The sequence below is a fragment of the Lemur catta genome, chromosome 4, assembly GCF_020740605.2.
Source record: "Lemur catta isolate mLemCat1 chromosome 4, mLemCat1.pri, whole genome shotgun sequence".
Classification (NCBI taxonomy): Eukaryota; Metazoa; Chordata; class Mammalia; order Primates; family Lemuridae; genus Lemur; species Lemur catta.
This window is the reverse complement of record NC_059131.1, coordinates 81,348,810-81,361,273: the sequence shown is the minus strand read 5'-3', so window position 1 is coordinate 81,361,273 and position 12,464 is coordinate 81,348,810. Positions and strand designations below refer to the sequence as shown.

The 12,464-nt window shown below is 43.8% G+C and overlaps 1 protein-coding gene across 1 annotated transcript; it reads right to left on the bottom strand.

The window, feature by feature from the left end:
* Positions 1-7,764: 7,764 nt before the first annotated feature.
* Positions 7,765-12,328, bottom strand: SOWAHC (sosondowah ankyrin repeat domain family member C). The gene has a single exon (XM_045548918.1). It carries the CDS (start codon positions 11,993-11,995, stop codon positions 10,412-10,414), a length of 1,584 nt encoding a protein of 527 aa, XP_045404874.1. The 5' UTR covers positions 11,996-12,328; the 3' UTR covers positions 7,765-10,411.
* Between the last annotated feature and the right edge of the window lie 136 nt (positions 12,329-12,464).

Below are 12,464 nucleotides of genomic sequence, written 5' to 3'. Positions count from 1 at the left end.
CCAGCCGTCATTTAGGACCCTGGAGCATCTTTGCAGTGTTGGAGAGGCGACTGTAGCCCTAGGTTTCAGGATCCTCCCAGAACACCACCAAAGAAGTGGGCCATTGGAACTGCCTCCTCAGTGACAATCTGGAAGATGGAAAATCAAGAAGTCACTGCTCCGGGTCTACCAAAGTTAAACGTAGGCACGCTCTCCAGCCCAGTAATATCGTACATATTTTCACTAAAAGCCTTTCATTGGAATGTGCATAGCAGCACTACTCAGAATAGCCACCTAAATGAAACTACTCAATTGACCATCAACAGTGGGATAAATAAATTGTTATAGTCACATAACTATATAGCAATGAGAATAAATAATTTACAACAATAAGCAACAATATGGATGAATCTTACCTGTTAAGCAAAAAAGTCAGACACAAGGAGTACATTCATTATCATTCCATTTATATGGGTGTAAAGACAAAGTCAAAACTCACACTTTGTGTTAGAGGTCAGGAAAGAATCGCCCTTGTGAGGAGCGTCGTGACTGGCGGGGGCGCGAAAGGGGTTCCGGGGAGCTGGCAGTGTGCTGTGTCTTGCGCTGGGTGCTGGTTACACAGGTGTGTTTGGTTTACGAAAAGTCATTACATATGCAGAATGTTTGTGCCTTCTTGTAGGTGTTTTACATTCTTCCATAGGAAATTGTTTTTTTAAGTCAAAGCTACTTCCAAACTACTGCCTCCACTAAGAGTCTGGGCACGCACAGCACAGCCGCAGCCCACACGACAGCAGCGACGCGGGCGCTGTTCCTGACACCTGCACGAGGTGGGCCCCGGCTCGCTGCGGGAACCAGAGTCGCGCGTAAGAACAGCCGGCACCTGACTGTGACCTTATTAATCTGCAAGGCAGGGGCGTGGCAGAAGCCTGCTACTTAAAATCCTCTGATAGGAGGGTCTGAGCGCACAGTTGTCACTCTGAGAAACCCACCAGCTTCCAGAAGGAGGCGTGGGCGGCTGCGGGCTGGAATGGAGTTGAGGGGTCACTCTACACATCGGCCTCACCTTCCCCGGATGCGCTGATGTTCCTGGTGTCTTCCTCATGTTGTCTATTTAGTCTGTTAACTAAAAGGTAGCCTGAGAAGGCTAGCTTTTTAATGCTTTTTTTCACTTTGTGTCATATGTTAAGCACATAGAAAAATATACTAAACAAATGTATACCCATCACCCAGTTTTATCATATTTAAACATCTTGCTATGTTTGATTCTAACTTTTTTCTTAAAGAAACAAAACACTCTACATGCAGTTCAGTTTCTCCACATCATTCCCCTTCTCCCAGAGGTAAACCACATCTTTAATTTGGTGTATGTTGTCTCTGTGCCTTTTGAATACATGCTTGTATCCCCAACTAAAACAGAATATTGTTTTATTTCTAAATTTCATATAAAGTGTATCATACTTTACACTTCAATCTGCAATTTGCTTTTTTCCCCCCACTTAACATTATGATTTTGAATTTAATCCATGCTCGCATCTATAGCTCTATTTCACTTATTTTTAACTGCTTTGAAGCATGTCATTGTGCAATAGTATCATGATTTATTTATCTGATCTTATTTTGGAAATGTGGGTTGTTCCCTTTTCTGTTGTTATTAGAAACACAGCTGCAACAAACATGTACACACATGCTTGAGATCTCCAGGCCAGGGCTCAGGAATTCCTGGCTGGTTAAAATGTAGATTCTGATTCAGCAGGTCTGGGTGGGGCCTGAGATTCTGCATCTCTAAAAATCTGATGCTCTTGGTCCCAAGACCACCTTTTGAGCAGACGCAGCTGACTGATCTTGGACTTTCCAGCCTCCAGAGCCGTGAGCTAAATAAACCTCTTTCCTTTGTAAATCATCTAGCCTCAGGTATTCTGTCATAGCAACAGAAAATGGACTAAGGCATTAACTTTATAGTATTTTTAATAATCCACATGATACATCATTTGAATCTGAAAACAACTGTGTGACAGGCTGGATATATCACCTCCAATTTATAGATGAACTATTGAAACTCATAAATACCTTGCTTAAGTTTAGATGGCACATAAATGGCAGATGAATTTTCCAGTGATCAAGAAATAGTGATCACTTTTAAGGAGAAAATAAAGAATGTATGTTTTGCATGAGTCAATTAAATATTTTGATATTCTATAATCAGTATTGATGGAGGTTAAATCAATGTGAATTGATGAAAAATCTGAATTATAAGATGTTACAAGTGCAATTCATTTCTATGAGGTAAACTCAAAGCAGGCTGACAAAGTTTTGCTTCTGTAAAGGCCTCACCATTAATGAACACTAGGAGTGACTGGCAGCTAGGTTTCTGGGGCATGAGAATAAGCATCTATATCACAGAATTTACTAAGTTAAAATGACATGAAAGCTTATCCTCTTCCACCTTCCCACTCAGTTCAGAAATTCTCTCTTCAGAATGCTACACTAATGTTAGCCTCTGCTGACATTTCAACAAAAGGCATGTGTTTGTGGTTTAAAGCCCTCAAAAATAAAACCTTTTCCTAGCAATGTTTTCCTTAAAATACTCCTTCATTCTGCTCACTTCCTTACCAAAATATCTGTTTGTAGTTAGCTAAGAGTTTAATTTCAGGGTTGCCCAAATCTCAATTAATAGATTTTCTGTGTATAAGCCAGAGACAGTGGGAGATGTGTGGAAGGAGACACACACACTGAGAGAATCTGCAGCTATCAGCACAAGATTCTCACACTTCTAGACTATACTCATTACTTCCTCACGAAGGAAGTAAAAGCGGAGCAGACCTCAAGTAACATTTCCCAGACAACTCACAGATGGCATCAAATGGAAGCCTGAAGGAACAGTCTAAGAGTGGGACCATGTTTGGGAGATGGGCAAGGGCAGCTGAAAGCACGTGCCATGGTCCAGAATATCCCTCAGGATAGTAAAAGCAATTGATTTTGCCAGATGAATTTTCTTAAAATATAGCATGCATCATGTTATCCTCTTGCTCAAAAAGCTCCCCAGAGCCTCTTTATGAATAAACCTTGCAGTCTGGCTTTCAAAGCATGCTCACAGATGGCTCCTACCTGCTCTCATATGCTTGTCTCCTACTGGCCCTGCCTGGAGCAGCCCCCGAGTGGAGAAACCTTAAAAGAACTTTCTAAGATGCGCTGAACCATAGTGTTTATTTTTGTCTTAGCCTCAGGTCACCATTCAACATTCCCAGGAGTCCTTTGAACACTCACTAAGCAATTGCCTGCAAAGCACTGAGTCTGCAGCAGACCCAGCTACTTCCCCAGCCGCACAGCACACAGAAGGCAGCCACCAAGTTCTTGCAGAATTAAATTGGCACAAAGATGACTTAGAAGAAGACCCCTGTCCAGCCTCTGCCTTTGCAGTTTTGCCCATGACTCTCATGAGCACACCTTGGCTATCCAGACCCCATCTCAGGCTCTCCTGTGTCCTCTCTCTCTTCTTTTTTCTTCCCCACATGCCAAATTTACCAACCTTGTTTTGGAAGTTCCCACAGGAGATTGATTTTGGCTTCCAAGGTGGTGTCCAGCTTTTTAATAAAGGAATCATGGTTTTCTAGGGGTTGGTCATGAATTCAAACATTACCTTTCCTGGAAGGAATTCCCGGGCATGCCCTGGGGAGGGGGGGACAACTTAATCCATGCACGTGTTGGCCTTGGAGGTCAGATGTTGGGAAAGGTCATCAGGGTGGGATAGCTTTTAGAAGCATGACATCCGACCACACGGAAACCAGAGTCACTTGCCAAAAGCCACCTGTCAGGGCCTCCCTGGGCTTTGGTTAAAGCAGCTCCAAATGTGTCCCATCTTAGAGATCCAAAAGTCGTGGAGCAGAGTACAGGCCGTGGGAAGCCAGCTGACAAAAAGAGGGGTTCGTTCCATTAGCCCGTAAGCAGGTCCCGAGTGCAAGCCCGCGCCAGCATGGCGGGAGTGCTGACACCTGCTCTCCACAAGACGTGGCAAGAACACCTCGGCCGCGAGAGGGACGCAGAGAACCAGCGGGGGGTGGGGCGGGGGTGGGGTCAGGGAGGAGGGCACCTACCGGAAGTGAGCTCCAGCCGTCAGCACACCGGGGGGAAAGGGCCAGAGCCCGACAGGGCGCTGTGTGTTCGGATGCGAGGAGCCCGCGGTGCCTGGGCGGGAGGCAGCGGTGAGGACACCTGGGTCCAAACGCCGGCGGGCGGGGGGCGGAGGGCGGAGGGCTTCTTGGTGGGTCAAGGCAGGGGCTGGCACGGGCAGACGATCATGTGGAAATCTCCTTCTGAGAATGGCGAGTACACCAGTTCAGAGACCATCGCAGGACGCTTCGAGATGGACCCAGACCTGAGCGGAGCCTCCCACATAACCCGCACTGTAGCGTATGGTCCTCCCATCTCTGAAGCCTCACGGTTAAGTGTTGTATCGCTAAATACTAGCTCCCCACCCATATCTACATTAGAGATAATCCAGTGAAAATCAGTAAGTTATTTTAGATCAACAGGTCAGCCTGAATTACTATCAACCCAAAAGTATGGAAGGAAACTATGGTTTGCTAGGGAATGTATCGGGGGAGAAGCAAGTAATTTTTACTTGTCACTCTATCTCCTTCTATACTGTAATTTGTCTAAATCCATTGACATATATTACATTTCTAATATTGAAATAGTTAATTAAAATGAGATATTTTTATTTATTTGAAGTACATGCATAGTTAACTGGGCCTCAATGGAGTAGCAAGTGACTCATTTTTAATAACACTTTGCAAACAATGAGTTAATACCTTAAAGATTTTTTTCCTAGAAACATAAAATAGCACCCTCTGTAATAGAGCAAAGGTGAGCTCTTGCCTATTCTAAAATGAACTACCAAATTCAAATTTAGCGGGATACAAATGTATAAATCTACAGTAGAGAAAATGGATGATGTGTCGCTGGTTTTCTTCCACATTGGCTTTAATCTTGATTATGTGGATGCCGGCCTGAGTCCATCTATTAATGCTCAAGTGCTCAGAGGAGGTATAATCAGTAGAGGCTGGGGAGAGGGGAGGTGATACTAAAAAAAAAAAAAAAAGAAGGAATATAACTATCCCAAACATTTTAGCAACTCCACCATTCTGAGCTAAGGAAGTATTATTTCCTGACCCAGATTAATTTGATTCTAGGTGAGACTTAGAAAAAACCAAAAATCTAAAAATCTAGTTCTAATCCTATTTCTGTGCAATAATATTAGTGCATTGAGGTTATTATCAGTCAGGATCATTAATGCTTGTTTGTGGTTTTTAGTTTGGTCTCATACAGTTGTATGAATTTTCTACATTACTTGTACATCACTAGACAGTAGCCTTGTAAGTGTCAGGACAGGTGACTCACATTCCCAGAGAAGTGGGGTGGTCTAGTACTTTCCACAAACCTTAGAGCCAAGCTGCCTGAGCCCCATGCCAGGCTCTGCTAAGAACTAGCTATGTGAACTTGGGCAAATAGCAGCTACCTGGGTCTCTGCACCTCAATTCTCCATCAATAGACAGGAGATGGGTGTTGTGAGAATTAAACAGCTTACTTTTTATAAAGTGCTTAAAACCTCACCTGGGACACACAGTAAGCTTCCTAAAAGCATTAGCCATTTTCATACAGCCAAAGAAAATCCTTAACCAGCTTTAGAATCTCCTTGGTGCAGACTAAGCACATGACCATAGTATTGAAATACTGACCGCAACTAAGTAATTGCCTCTTGAGCAAAAACTCAAAGATTTGGTATGTCAATATCGAAAACTTCTGGACCAGTCTTGAGGATGCTCAATTATATTTCTAGACTATTAAATTCCAAGTTTCCTAAAGACCCAGAAGAGTATTCTAATATGGGCTCCCAGATTCTTTGATCAGAATAGCACAAAATTGGCTATTTAAAAAAAAAAACTTACATGATCCTATTTAAGCCCACTGGTGAAGTGCTAGTTAACTTCATTCTAAGTCAGGGCACTTTTTGCTAAAGCTTTGGTCAGAAAGGATATGGCTTAGAACCGTGTTTCTTGAGACAGAATCACCATAGGTATGCTTCAAAATGATCTATTTTAACTTTTCAAGTGCTCATGTAACCTCTTGACCCACTACTTCCAAAGGCTGAATGTTGCGCCTCATAAGGCAGTCTATGGCATGCTTAAAATGATTATTATAAAGTTCTCTAACCTAAACTAAAATTCATTTCCCTATTTATTTGTTCTTTGAGGTTTCACCAAATAAGTAGTCATTTGTATCCCTGACAGTACTTAGGATATTTAAGGCCAGTTAGAGTAGATTCTCCTAGGAGTCGTGTGCTTGAGTCAGCTTGTAAAGTAAAACTTTCTTATAATCAAACTTACCTTGGAAATCTCTTAAGTTGCTCTCAGTGTAAAATTCCAATAAACCCAGTTTTACCTCCAGGACCGGAATAAATTACTGTTCTTTTGGCTGAGCTGCAGATGAAGTAAGTGGTTGGTTGGCATTTAAGTCATGTTGTTATGAAAAATACTTACCTTCATTCACTTAGCATGAATGCATACTGTTGAATTATCTATATTATGCAACACTGTGAAATATTTAATGTTTTCCATTAAAAGACCCACTTATTGCATACCTTCTGCATGCCAGGCACTGTGCAAGAGTGGGGCATTTGTCACACAGTCCACAGCAATACACAAACATGAAAAAAAACAGGCAATTTATTAACAGAATGGGAAATCCACTTCCTGAGATGAAACTGACATTTAAAGAGAAGATAAAGGAGAAAAAAGTATGATGACATGAAGGTGCTGTTCTTCAGCGGAAAAAACTGGTAGTGATATGAACCCAACTGTTATATCTTGAGAAACATGTTCACTTAGAGTCCTGTTCCAGACCTGTAATAAGTTATTTACAAAGATTTGACTCATCATCGAAGGAACAGGGGTTTGCAGCAAATCCTCAGAGTATTTAATTTTGGGATTAACTGTACAAGAAAGTCCAAATAATGCTATTTACTTAGTAAAATTAATCTTTCACTAAGAAAAATTTCAACAGTATCTTTAAACCGCTCAATGAATCCTTTTAAGACATGTACTTCTAAGGAAAAAAGCCATTCTAGAAAAACAAACTAATTGTCTTATCTTTCAGTTATACTAAAAAATATTTTACGAGTTGTCATAAAACAACAAAAACCCCAGTAGCAATCATAGTGGGATTTCCCTGAGAAACAGAAATAGCAATTACACCAAGGATTCCCACATCCCTTTGTCATCTGTTAATGATAGAGTTGGATTTTGTTAAAAATATAGATCACAGGCAGCTCTGATAAAGAAATGAGTTCATTAACGCCCCATGCTTGATAGAGGTTGAAGAAAATGGAAAAAGGCACTTCCACACCTGCTTTGAGGTTGTGTCTATGTAGGGAGGGTTTATGGATAGTGAATGCACAACTCCTGTAGTTTTTTTGAAAGGCAGTGGTGGAGGTACTATCTTCTTTCCAAGTTGATTCCTCCATCACTGGTGCCAAACTACAGCAGTTTTGCTAAAATATTTGCTATTCAAAGTGTAGAAAAGACAATGTGGTGTTAAAGACCGACTTTTAAGATCTCACTAACTGCATGAGCCTGAATAGCCACCAACCTTCATTTCCATAACTGTAAATTAGGGAGAAAGGAAAAGGGTCAAATAAACAGAAACTTCAAAAAGCATTCTGTGAACCATATAACACTTACATTTAAAAAGTCTAAAGGACTACAGAAATTTAGACAATTCAGAGAAAAATTCTATCCTGAACCTTTTATTTTGACAAAAAGAATTTTACAAAGACTTTACATTCTCAAATTCCCAAACTTTCACTTATTTAAAAAATGAGACAATGCAGACAATTCCAAGATTTCAGGCATGAATAAAATAGTACCAGATTTTCAAGTTATATATAAACTAGCTGCATTTTATATACCATGAAAGTGAAGAGAATTGTGACAAACACTAGCTTCAAGTGTACTTATAGGAAACACATGGACATACTTGGGTTTTTTAACCCCATAGTCTCATATCAATAAACATTGAAGTATTTTACATATATATTTCCATTAATGGTAGGCACAACTCTGAATATCAGTTACACAAAACATTTGCTTTTTATAATCCATTTGGAAATTGGAAAATAAGAGGAATGTAGAGTTAAGCAGATGAAAATGCTACATTTACTGCACATGACAAGGAATGCTAGAATTCCCCTCAGGCATGATTTTAAAAAATTTAAAATATTTTATCAGAAAAGTTAAAGCCTTTAGTGTGAAAAGCAAGGTAAATGATGTATGACTCAATCTCTAAAGATCTAGCAAATTGTAGATTTTGTGCAATTAGTTATTAACATATTCATTTAAGAGATTAATACTGGCTGTGATTCAATAGTACCTTTTGATGGCTCTGAAGCGTCTAGTTTTTAAAGTTACTTGAGCTTTACATGTCTACGAAAATTATAATTCCTCAATGGGAAGTTATAGCTTATTCTGCACTAGATAAAGGTAACATGTATAGATTCAGAACAAATGACAGGTTTTCACTTTCAAAGAATCTCTTTTACACAAAATTAGATTGGTTTTTCACCCACATGTATGGATAAAAGTGCTTTTCAAATGTACATTGTCCATTTCCATAATCCTGAAACAAAAGGCACACAAATGGATAATAGTTTATATATATTTTATGTGAATATTTTTCATCCATCTTTAAACAAATTCAATTGCCAAGTAGAGAGAGATGTGACAAACTTGTGACAAATTTCTATGACTTAGAAAATTAAAGATCTAAGAGCTCTAAATGCTGCAGCTCTGAGCATTTTGTACATGGGTTCATTCACCCTTCAGAGGCTGTTCACTCACTCTGTCATCCTGTAGGCTGTCAGGACTTAGGGTTCAGCAATTATGAGACCCAAAAGACTAAGGAAGAAAGAATTGTTCAAATTAGTCTCCCACAAAAGTTGTTTCTAATCTTGTTGCAAACATTTAATATGCTTATGAGTTAGATTTTAAAGTAATTATAAAGCCATTTACTCTAACATAAATGAAATGAATTGTAATTAAGAACCATACTTAAACAAGTCCTTAATTTTAATGAATAGTATTTTATGAAGAGTATACAATGGAATTCAATAGCCAGCAGCATTTATATGTAGAAATAGTCCCATTTCTTCTCCTTTCCCTTTCATAAAGTGCCATTTTAACTGGGTAGATTTACTACACAGCTTTTCAGTAACTACACCATAGGTATCTAATAGATTCAAGGAAATGTTGGAATATTGAAAAGATTTAGCATTTTAAGCATTTGCAAAACATTACTGCAAAGCAAACAGACTATGAATGTATTAGTAAAATTAAAAGTGTATCTTACATTGAGAATCATTAAGTTGGTTTAATAATTATTTCACAGAAGCATGGGCTCACTAATATTTATGCCAATTTTTGCTACTTACCTAAACCAGAAACAGTTTCTGTAGGTAATTCAGTTCTAAGCTCCATTAAATAGGGTTATGCCAAATAGAACCAATGGTTAGATTATTTCCAGAATAAAAACTCCAGCAAATTTAGAGTTTTAGAATAGCAACACAGGTCAGTGGGAATCAGAATGAGACAATATTTTATTTCAACATACCATAGGCTAACAGTATTTTTTTCTTTAAATAAAAACTTGTGTAGTAATTAATAATGTACCTTAAGACTGGTGTAACTTAACAGCGGTATTAGAGATAATGAGGTGGAAACCGTACTACAGATTAACTCAAAAGTGCATGTTCCCCATTTCTTTAGTTCTGTGATTAAAACTAAAATTGGTTTTTAAAAAACTGAACTGCTACTTACAATACAAATAGGATACCTACAGGATTCTCATTTTATTCATTGTTCTCTAATTAGTATTTTTGCATTTCAACTCTAACCTTCAGTAGTACCTTAAAAAGCAAATGCAATTATTAAAAAAAGGGCAGCATGTAGTTTTCCAACTTACAAATACTACCAATTTCATTACAATTTGCATTTTTTGTTGCTCTAGTAAGAGTAACCACTTATAAAAACAGATACATAAAAGTGCAATATTCCTTATTTTGCAGGGGATCCAGTAATAGTTAAAGCAAAGGAATTCACAGTCATCAATTCTGTCCCTCCCAATTTAGATACATTTCAGTTTTCAGAAACAGGACTCAAGAACAGAGGTGAAGTGGGAAAAAGAGATATAGATCAAAGTATGATGAATCACTTAAAAAAATATCCACTTCGCCCTGAAAAGAACTGCTTCCCATCCATTCCAACCCCTCAAGTGAGAATGCACAATTTAGCCTCCGTCTTTTCTGGTCTCATTTCCTTACCCACACCTAGTATTCTGTTTCCGAAAACAAATAAACCTTAGCATTTTCTAAACGAAAATATTTTCACCCAAATACATTGGATTTTGGTCTCAATTTGAAGGAGGATGAGTGACCTTTAAAAGACCGTTCCTCCTCCTCCACCTCCCCCTCCTCCAGTGGTTGGTCTGGGTCCCTGAAAGAGGGTGTGGTGTGGATGATCTGGGTTCGGAAGCGGATTTTGTTGAGTCTAGGTTTTATACGCCCACTAGAGCTGCCGGAGGCTTTACGACCTGGATCCTTTGCTTTGCCTCCAGCCCATCCCTCAGCCAAGTGGTGATGGTGATGATGGTGGTGATGCTCGCCCCCATCCTCCAGGACGTGCGAGAGTTTGTAGGTGATGAGATGGGAGGGGAGCACTTTTGAAAGCCTCCAGCGCCCACCCCCGCTGCCAACAGCGCTTTCGCTGTCCTCCTCGTCCAGGGCTCCCACCAGGTTCTTTATCTCCTCCGCGATGCTCTGACTCAGGTACTGGGAGGCCTTTTTCCCACTGTAGTCCCTGATGTCCACATCAGCGTCGTAGGCCCCTACCAGCAGCTTCACCACCTCCACGTGCCCGTGCATGGCTGCCAGGTGCAGGGCGGTGTAGCCGCCGCTCGTCCTGGCGTTGATGTTCACCGGCAACTGGTGTTTGTTGGCGAAGTTCACCAGCATGGCCAGTAGCTCCTGCCTCCCGTGCTTGGCGGCCCAATGCAGGCAGGTGAAGCCGGTGATGAAGTCCCTCTTGGCTAGCAGGCCCGGCTCGCAGGTGAGCAACCCTTCTAGGCTGTCCCACTTGCCGTCGGAGGCCGAGAGCATCCAGGCGTGCTCCAAAGGGTCCAGCGTCACCGAGCCCCCGCCAGTGCTCTCTTCCTCCGCGGACGAAGAAGCCACCGAGGCGCTGTCGGAGTCGCCCCCGCCTCGGCTGCGTCCTCCGGCGGAGGAGCTCCCAGGGCTGCTGCTCCCAGGACACAAGCTCCTTTTCAGCTGCGGGGAGCTGCCCATCACCAGGTCCCGGAAGTTCTGGCGGGCGGACCTCGGTGTGCCAGCAGCCCCAGGGGAGCTACCTCCGTCTGCCTCCTCGCTGCCGTGGGGCAAGCGCTCCAGGTCCTCGCTGGGACCGGGGGCCGGCGGCCGGGGCAGGGGCGGCACGTCGCGCCGCGAGTTCTTCCTCCGGGCCCCGCCGCTCAGGGGCGCGCCAAACGCGGCGGTCGGGGGCTCCCCATCGCCCGGCCCGCGGGGCGCCTCAGGAGCCGCTGCCTCGGGGAGCGGACTGCGGTCCTCGGGCGCGGGCGGGCCGTCGGGGGCCTCCGGCTCGGCGGTCACCTCGATGAGGGGCGGGTGCCCGGGGGGCGCGGCCTCGGGCGGCGGAGGCCCCCCGCAGAACCGCTTCTTGAGGTGCACGTACTTGCAGCCGTCGGCGGGGTCGGTGCGCACCGTGGCCACGGCGTTGACCAGCTCCTTGAAGCGGGCCCGGGCGCTGGCGCGCTGCTCAGGCTCGCCGCCCAGGGCGCCCCTGAAGTGCTGCACCAGCTCGGCGTGCAGGGCCCGGCCCCCACGCTCCGCGAGGAAGCGCAGCACCGCCTCGTGGCCCAGCTCCGCCTCGGGACCCCGCTCCGCCGGTCCCTCCATCTCCGACCCCGCTGCTCCTTGCCCGCGGGTGGCTCAGCCAAGCGCCATCTCAGCGCGCTCAGAGAACCCGGCTCCCGACGGCGACACAGTCAGGCTGGCTCCGCGGGTTCCCCGCCTCGGCGGCGTCTGCGGCCGGAGGACCCAGCCACAGCCTCTCTGGGGCAGCGCCCGAGCGGGCACGCCCCCGTCAGGCCCGCCCCGCCGCGCCCACTTCCGGTCCACACTAAGAACTGCTCTCCTCGTTCCCGCCCGCCGGCGGCGGCCCCGCCCACTTCCGGCAGATGCCCTGGAGCCCACAATCACTGCTCCCCACTGGCCACGGGCGGCCGGCTGAGGAGTCTCTGCCTGAATCCTCGCGTCTGCTTCTCAAGTCCCTGCTCTTCTTCAGTCCTGGTTCCCTGCACTGACTTTCCGTCCTCTTAACACGTCGAAGGGCACTCCTGGGAGGGGCTCGCTCCGCGCGCGAGCC

What these genes read in the sequence shown, in the direction of transcription:
- SOWAHC (XM_045548918.1), bottom strand. Translation starts at nt 11,995, where the DNA reads ATGGAGGGACCGGCGGAGCGGGGTCCCGAGGCGGAGCTGGGCCACGAG.